The sequence below is a fragment of the Nanorana parkeri genome, unplaced genomic scaffold (assembly GCF_000935625.1).
Source record: "Nanorana parkeri isolate BGI_ZX_2015 unplaced genomic scaffold, ASM93562v1 scaffold3499, whole genome shotgun sequence".
NCBI lineage: Eukaryota > Metazoa > Chordata > Amphibia > Anura > Dicroglossidae > Nanorana > Nanorana parkeri.
In genome coordinates, this window is record NW_017309767.1 from 2210 (window position 1) to 11059 (window position 8850).

Genomic DNA, 8850 nt, shown 5'->3' on the forward strand with positions numbered 1-8850 from the left:
TGGGTGACATTGGAGAAGGAGGCGGGGCCCAGCGGCAGTGGAGGAGGAGGAAGAGGCCAGGTGCGGCAATGGAGGAGGCGGGACCGCCAGCGACCGAGGAGGAGGCCGGACCCAACAGTGGAGAAGGCTGACAGAGGATCGGGGCTGACAGGTAGGAGGTGTGCAGGGGTAAGACCAGCCCACCTGAAACCCTGCAGAGGCCCACCATAGATAGTCTATGGTGGGCTCTGCAGGGTCACTCTCAGTTGGGCTGTGTGGGATCTCAGGTGGGCTCTGCAAGGGGCATAAAGATAAATCACAGGGCCCCATACAAAATTTTGCTATGGGGCCATGTGATTTCTAGTTAGGCCCCTGGAATGCGCAAACTGCTGTACAAGAGGTAACCTGATTATATGCAAAGTCAGAGATGCCAAAGGTAATATGCAACATGCATGCAAACAAAAGTGCAGTATTTGCACAATTTTAAAATGTACATGGATCTCTTACATGATTTTTGTCAGAAAAAGCATTGACCAAAGTTAGAGACACAGCGAAGGACTAACCTTTTATAATAACAACTTGAAATAAGTCACTGGGTTGTTTCAGCGGAACCTGGTAATATTCTGATAGTCTCTCCATATCCTGTACCACATATGCTCTTTTTTTGGGAACCATTGCAGGTGAAGAGTTACCTAAAAAAAAAAAACATGTGATACAACCTATGCCATTATTCCAGGGTCACACAAATCTCATGAGCTAGATAGGTAATGCAGCATTAAAGCTGGTGACCAAATCTTTAAATGGGTTTTCCACCTTCACCTCTAACAGAGAAACCCATGCTCCTAGATAGGGCCACCTTGTTCAGACCCACACCAAGGGGTTTTGAGATCTGAGGTAAATTGAACCAAAGGAGAAAAAGCAGATCCAAACTCTCAAACGCAGCAATAGTACTACGCGCAAATGGGGCTGTTTTTAGCAATAAAGATGAATGTGGAAACCAAAAGCCTTTTCTATCATCATAGAAGGCAAGATGTTTAAATAAAGTTTAAAATAAAATTAGTAAAGGTAACAAAGGGGTAACCCAGTAAAAAACATACATCTTGTCCTAAGGTGGTTATGCTCATTCCTCCACTGTATCTATGGAGGGAGCCATGCTTACCAACCTTCATCTCCACTACCTGAGGAGTGAAGGGATTAGAAGTTTACAAAAGACAGATAACATTGTTTTTGCCGCCTGTTATGCTCATAGGAAGTGACACAGACACTGCATTTCTGGCGAGATCAACAGGTATTTTCTATATTTGCTGAAATGTTCTTAGTCTGAAGAAGTGGGCCCACTGCCAGCCACATATAGCTTATGTCTTTGGGAGCAAAAGAGTTAAAAGACTAACCAATATTGAGCTAGAAAATTCACTCAAGACTCCTCTCTACACTACTATTGCTAGCGCTGTTCTCTCCAATTGCAGCTAACTTTTGGAGTGCCACATCTGGACCCCCCTGGATTTACCATTGCAGGGATTGCCTGGAAGTGACCTTCAGGCACTGGGTTTTACCTGGGGCACTTTCCATACTCTGTTCTGGTAGCAAATTTTGCTGCCAAGTGTTTTCCAGGTACAAAGTCGCAGACTTTACCTCAACACTTGCCTTGGCGGTGAAGACTCACTTTTTAAATGGGCCAGTTAGGCCGAGCCCTGTAAGCTAGCTCAACTACATAGGCCTCCTTTAAGATTCAAATTTTTCCACCAGTTCACTGTGGAAAGGATAACATTGCGGGACCGAGTGCTGATATCATCCACTGGGTGGAGTGTCGCATGCTCTCCCCACTCGCTTTCCTGTCATACTGCATTGAAGAAGTATCTCCCCACTGCTGCTTGAACTTGAAGAGAGCCATGCAGAACGCTGATCTGTTTCTGCTGATCTGTTTCTGCTGTCCTACAGTGAGTTTGGTCACTTCTGGTCTTCTGACTCTCACCTGCTACCAGCTGTCCTGGTTTTGCCAGTAACTGAGGCCTTGCCTCTTACTCTTATCCTATACACTGCTTTACCACCATGCAGTCACATGCCGGGGGGGTGTTAAGTCAGACAGTTCTGCTGTACAGAGTGCAATCAGCTCACACTCTGCTAACAAGTCCAGTGCTGCATGCAGTACATCAGCTGATACACTTGAAGTCTACAGCCTGAAATCCTGCTGTATCCCTCTGCTCCTGGAATCTATATTGTCTTTAGAGTCTTCCTTAGCTCTGTCAGGTATTGGTTGGCTCTTCTGCCCTCTCAACTGAAGTTTTTACTAGAGTCATGCAAGACTTGGGGCCAAATCACCTGGTTTTTAGCTGACTTACTGCAAAGGCCAGATGCATGATCCCGTGCCTTCCCCTGTAGATTCTGTGTCTGATCTATCCATGGCCTTGGTGGCCTCTGAGCCATCAGTTGCTGAGACTCTTTCTGATTCCGAGTCAATCTAGTCTTCATACACAGGAGCCCAGCAACACATTATACAGCAATGCCGAATGACAACCTGCTATAGAGGACTAAAAGTCCAGCAATACATTATACAGGAATGCAGAATAATAGTATTATCCTGCATTGATGTACGATGTATTGCTGGGATCTGTAGTCCTCTATAGCTGGTTGCCATTGCTTTATAATGTATTGCTGGGATTTGTAGTCCTCTATAGCTGTAGCTATTATTATAATACCATCAGCTGTAGAGGATTACAAATCCAAGCAATAAACTATACACCAATGAAGAATAATAGGAAGCTACATACTCTGTGCTGATCCGGGGTGACGGTGTCTGATGTCTCCAGCAGAGCGTCTGTGCAGAAGGCTGTGCAGGGTCTCAGGAAGGCTGCGCTGGGTCTCAGGAGTAGGAGTGTGGAAGGTTTTAGAAGGGTTTTGTAGAGTCTAAGGAGGCCTGTGTGGGGTCTCAGGAGAGCTGTGTGTTGTTGTGGTGCAATTGGCAAAAACAGTGCATGCAATTGCACCTCAGTGGACCTCAGTGGCATTGTGGTAGCATGAATTACACTGTGTGGGGAAGGTCAATTAAGTGGTAAAGTGTGTTCATGTCATGGGACCGTGAGATGAAGGTAGGCGGATGGTGTAAAGGTTGAAAATGTATTTTCTTTAACTAACCCCCGGCTGGCCAGGAACTCTCTAGATCTGAGCGGGTGTCTTTAGATATCTGCTCAGCCACAACCACTCGCGCAAGTGGGAAAATGCCTAAATTTGAAAACACGCAGTGATGCCTGTCAACATACAAGCAATCGCTGGCTATAGAGCTGGCGGATCGCTTGTAATGAAAGACACATGACAAACGATCCTGTATACAGGACATACAGCAGTAAGGATTGCTTACTATGAGGAGATCTGGAGATGGGACATTGCAGAGCTGACAGCCAGCAACACAGCACGACCTTATCAGCCTGAAAGTCGGCTCTCAGAGAAGAGGAGGAGGGGCCTGACAATTACACAGGACAGAGCTCCTTCACTCTGATCTATCAGGGAGTTTGTATGCTGCGTCTGTGGTCTGATTTTTCCACCCTGCTCACCAGTGCCCTTGGGCTGCTTGTGTTGCCTGTATACTGTATACTGGCCCTGGGCATGCACCTAGCTCCATCATTTCTGTCCGTTGCACACTCCCCCCCTCTCCCCTCCCCTTCCTCTCAGTGTCCGTCGGTCTCTCTCACTCTCTCCCCCCCCTTCTCTGAGGGGAGGGGGGAAAGAGTGAGACACAGGCCGACCATGCTGAGAGAAGAGAGGGAAGCATGAGAGAGACACACCGACCGATGCTAAGAAGCTCTCAGCATCGGTCGATCTGTCTCTCTCTCCCTCCAGTCTATATCACAACCCCCACCACCCCGGGGCCTCTGTCTGCTGGTTCTGTCACTTACTTTTCCCCTCCAGGCAGGTGGCAGCAGACATGCTCCTCTTCCACCACGATCTCCGGCGCTTCTGCCAAGTGAAAGTTAGCTCCGCCCCCCTGTAAGCACTTCGTCGGAAGGTACCAACAGCGCAGGGGGGCCCAGGACCAGGCAAATGGTACTATTCTTACAAGTCTATGGGGAAAAGTATAGCTTGAAGTCCGGGCCCCCCCGGCCGCCGGGGCCCCTTACAATGGTACTGGCCGTACCCCCCTGACGGCCGGCCCTGGGCTCTTCTGCCCTCTCAACTGAGGTTTTTACTAGAGTCATGCAAGACTTTATGGGCCAAATCACCTGGTTTTTAGCTGACTTACTGCAAAGGCCAGATGCATGATCCCGTGCCTTCCCCTGTAGATTCTGTGTCTGATCTATCCATGGCCTTGGTGGCCTGTGAGCCATCAGTTGCTGATACTCTTTCTGATTGAGTCAATCTAGTCTTCAGTGCTTCCAAATATGAGCTTGCTTCCATATAGTCGCAGTGTTCTGTCAGAGACTGTTTCAGCTTTTATTGAAGCACTGCATGCCACTCTAAAACTAGAAGGTCAGCCTGTTGATTCTACCAGTGCTATTCTCAGCCTCGAGTCCTTTAGAACCCCTAAGACCGCAAAGACATTTGCAGTGTACTTGCTGTTCCAAGTCCTCCCTTACCAGGATTGGAAATACCCTGGTAAGATGTTTGTTCCCAGATGCGCTTGTTAGCCTTGTACCCCTGTGTAGAGGACTTTGTAAAAACTGGTTTGCCCCCACTGTGCATCTAGCAGTGTCATACCCTAACAAAGTGATCACCATACTGGTGAAGGATGCACCTATGTTTAGAACCCAACCAATAAAAGGTTGGAAGCACACTCTAGGGCTCTGTTGTTACTAGCAGGCCCTGCTCTTCACTCAATCTTGGCTGTGACCTTGCTTTGCCAAACCCTAGCTGATTGGTCAAAGTCCCTTTAAAGAGATGTTGTGATTAATGTGGTTGATCCATTGGTCATAGAAAATTTGGAACAAATTACTGTAGCTTTAAGCTACAGTTAGAATAGGCTGTTGACATTTTTTCATCTCGTTTTCTCCACAGGCCTTCCATCCATACATATGCAGAAGCTACTTTGCTTAAAGTGTTGTGCTGCTAAGAAACATATGATGGTCTTTGAGGGACAAAGTTTTTTTTAAATCTACCTTGGATACCATTATCAAGAATAATGGTATCCAAATCAAGGAAGGAGTCAAGTAAGAACACACATCTTGCTCAGAAAAAGCCTAAGGAACAGTCTGCAAAATCTTCTCCCTTGCTAAGAATTGTCCTTTTATGCTTTCCACCCATGCACCATCCATGTCAGCACCCCCAGCTTTCATCTTAGGCACCTCGGTGTGGGAGGGGGTCTTCAAGGATTACAAGCTGGAGGGGCTTTCAGACCGTCCTCAGTTTCTCACCTCCCACCCCCCTGTGCCACCACAAAAATCAGTAGAGCTCCATCAAGCTCTCCCAGGTCTTTTGTGGCCAAACAGCATTGAGCCAGCTTCCTGGCCAATTAGGAAGCTGGGCTGCAAGTCATTAACCTCCACTCGGCTTCATGATTGGCCGGGAAGCCGGCTCCATGTTCCCCTACTAGTATTGGTATCACCAGGTAGACTGTCTATCTTAAGTAGACATCAAGGATACGTACCTTCATGTCTTCATCTTTCCCGAGGGATTAAGAATGAAGATTTACTTATGAAAAAGGTCATTAAAATCTATTTTTGCTTGATTCTGTGTTTCCATACCTGTTGCTTGCATTATTCCCCCAAGAAATCCAGGACGGAACTGAACATCTACATTCCATATATTTTTATATCGGCACATGATCTGGTACAGAGAGAAAAATAACATTTATTTCATACATATTTATATCTTATAACATACTTATTTCATTCCTAAGTGATATCTCAATGCCATGTTCCACGCATGCAATACTTTTTTGTTATACCCAGGACAAATAGAACACCAATTGTATATTTTATCTACAGTAACACTGGTTGCTTTTAAAACTGTCACAAGTAAGGCATTCCTTGAGAGAATTTGGAATAACACGTCACGTACAGCCGATCGCTCAGTTCCCGATCTTCTCCCTGCAGAGAGAGATGACTGTCAGTCACCGTTTCCCACACAGGGATTTCCCCCTCCCCTGTCCGTTTCTCTAGTGCTGACTGGAGGGACGGATGGGAGAGGGGTCGGGCACAGCTGGCTCTGCCTCTAGATCCGTCCCGGCTGCAGTGCGGCTCTGCGCTGTCAGCATATAGCAAACAATAGCCCACTATATGCTGCGTTTTGGGTCACAGGAGGACATTAGTAAATGTCCTCCTGTGACCGTAAAGAGAACTGCGGCCAAAAAAGGTGATAGCTGTACATTTATTATGAATGGACTGGCAACGTACTACAGAGGATGAAAAATGTGTATGGCCCTATTTTAACAATGTGCACCACAACACATACTATATGCATTAAGGGGAGTTTATCAAAACTGGAGCAGGCAGAATTCGGAGCAGTTGCTCGCGGCAACCAATCGGCATCTCTCTTCAGTTTGCTCAGGTAAGATTTGAAAATGAGACAGAGAGGGTTATTGATGACAATTACACAGGACAGAGCTCCTTCACTCTGATCTATCAGGGAGTTTGTATGCTGCGTCTGTGGTCTGATTTTTACACACTGCTCACCAGTGCCCTTGGGCTGCTTGTGTTGCCTGTATACTGTATACTGGCCCTGGGCATGCACCTAGCTCCATCATTTCTGTCCGTTGCACACTCCCCCCCTCTCCCCTCCCCTTCCTCTCAGTGTCCGTCGGTCTCTCTCACTCTCTCCCCCCCCTTCTCTGAGGGGAGGGGGGAAAGAGTGAGACACAGGCCGACCATGCTGAGAGAAGAGAGGGAAGCATGAGAGAGACACACCGACCGATGCTAAGAAGCTCTCAGCATCGGTCGATCTGTCTCTCTCTCCCTCCAGTCTATATCACAACCCCCACCACCCCGGGGCCTCTGTCTGCTGGTTCTGTCACTTACTTTTCCCCTCCAGGCAGGTGGCAGCAGACATGCTCCTCTTCCACCACGATCTCCGGCGCTTCTGCCAAGTGAAAGTTAGCTCCGCCCCCCTGTAAGCACTTCGTCGGAAGGTACCAACAGCGCAGGGGGGCCCAGGACCAGGCAAATGGTACTATTCTTACAAGTCTATGGGGAAAAGTATAGCTTGAAGTCCGGGCCCCCCCGGCCGCCGGGGCCCCTTACAATGGTACTGGCCGTACCCCCCTGACGGCCGGCCCTGGGCTCTTCTGCCCTCTCAACTGAGGTTTTTACTAGAGTCATGCAAGACTTTATGGGCCAAATCACCTGGTTTTTAGCTGACTTACTGCAAAGGCCAGATGCATGATCCCGTGCCTTCCCCTGTAGATTCTGTGTCTGATCTATCCATGGCCTTGGTGGCCTGTGAGCCATCAGTTGCTGATACTCTTTCTGATTGAGTCAATCTAGTCTTCAGTGCTTCCAAATATGAGCTTGCTTCCATATAGTCGCAGTGTTCTGTCAGAGACTGTTTCAGCTTTTATTGAAGCACTGCATGCCACTCTAAAACTAGAAGGTCAGCCTGTTGATTCTACCAGTGCTATTCTCAGCCTCGAGTCCTTTAGAACCCCTAAGACCGCAAAGACATTTGCAGTGTACTTGCTGTTCCAAGTCCTCCCTTACCAGGATTGGAAATACCCTGGTAAGATGTTTGTTCCCAGATGCGCTTGTTAGCCTTGTACCCCTGTGTAGAGGACTTTGTAAAAACTGGTTTGCCCCCACTGCGCATCTAGCAGTGTCATACCCTAACAAAGTGATCACCATACTGGTGAAGGATGCACCTATGTTTAGAACCCAACCAATAAAAGGTTGGAAGCACACTCTAGGGCTCTGTTGTTACTAGCAGGCCCTGCTCTTCACTCAATCTTGGCTGTGACCTTGCTTTGCCAGACCCTAGCTGATTGGTCAAAGTCCCTTTAAAGAGATGTTGTGATTAATGTGGTTGATCCATTGGTCATAGAAAAGTTGGAACAAATTACTGTAGCTTTAAGCTACAGTTAGAATAGGCTGTTGACATTTTTTCATCTCGTTTTCTCCACAGGCCTTCCATCCATACATATGCAGAAGCTACTTTGCTTAAAGTGTTGTGCTGCTAAGAAACATATGATGGTCTTTGAGGGACAAAGTTTTTTTTAAATCTACCTTGGATACCATTATCAAGAATAATGGTATCCAAATCAAGGAAGGAGTCAAGTAAGAACACACATCTTGCTCAGAAAAAGCCTAAGGAACAGTCTGCAAAATCTTCTCCCTTGCTAAGAATTGTCCTTTTATGCTTTCCACCCATGCACCATCCATGTCAGCACCCCCAGCTTTCATCTTAGGCACCTCGGTGTGGGAGGGGGTCTTCAAGGATTACAAGCTGGAGGGGCTTTCAGACCGTCCTCAGTTTCTCACCTCCCACCCCCCTGTGCCACCACAAAAATCAGTAGAGCTCCATCAAGCTCTCCCAGGTCTTTTGTGGCCAAACAGCATTGAGCCAGCTTCCTGGCCAATTAGGAAGCTGGGCTGCAAGTCATTAACCTCCACTCGGCTTCATGATTGGCCGGGAAGCCGGCTCCATGTTCCCCTACTAGTATTGGTATCACCAGGTAGACTGTCTATCTTAAGTAGACATCAAGGATACGTACCTTCATGTCTTCATCTTTCCCGAGGGATTAAGAATGAAGATTTACTTATGAAAAAGGTCATTAAAATCTATTTTTGCTTGATTCTGTGTTTCCATACCTGTTGCTTGCATTATTCCCCCAAGAAATCCAGGACGGAACTGAACATCTACATTCCATATATTTTTATATCGGCACATGATCTGGTACAGAGAGAAAAATAACATTTATTTCATACATATTTATATCTTATAACATACTTATTT

The 8850-nt window shown here is 47.0% G+C and overlaps 1 protein-coding gene across 1 annotated transcript in view; it reads right to left on the bottom strand.

The window, feature by feature from the left end:
- Positions 1-8850, bottom strand: part of LOC108803212 (glutathione S-transferase kappa 1-like) — a gene marked incomplete at its 3' end in the record, with an annotated part of 25135 nt that overhangs the window by 1421 nt on the left and 14864 nt on the right. Inside the window, exons 2-3 of the mRNA XM_018575054.1 lie at positions 8706-8787; positions 543-671 (exon numbers count right to left, since the gene is read on the bottom strand). Coding sequence (XP_018430556.1) covers positions 543-671; positions 8706-8787 — 211 coding nt within the window. The remainder of the gene's footprint in view (positions 1-542; positions 672-8705; positions 8788-8850) is intronic.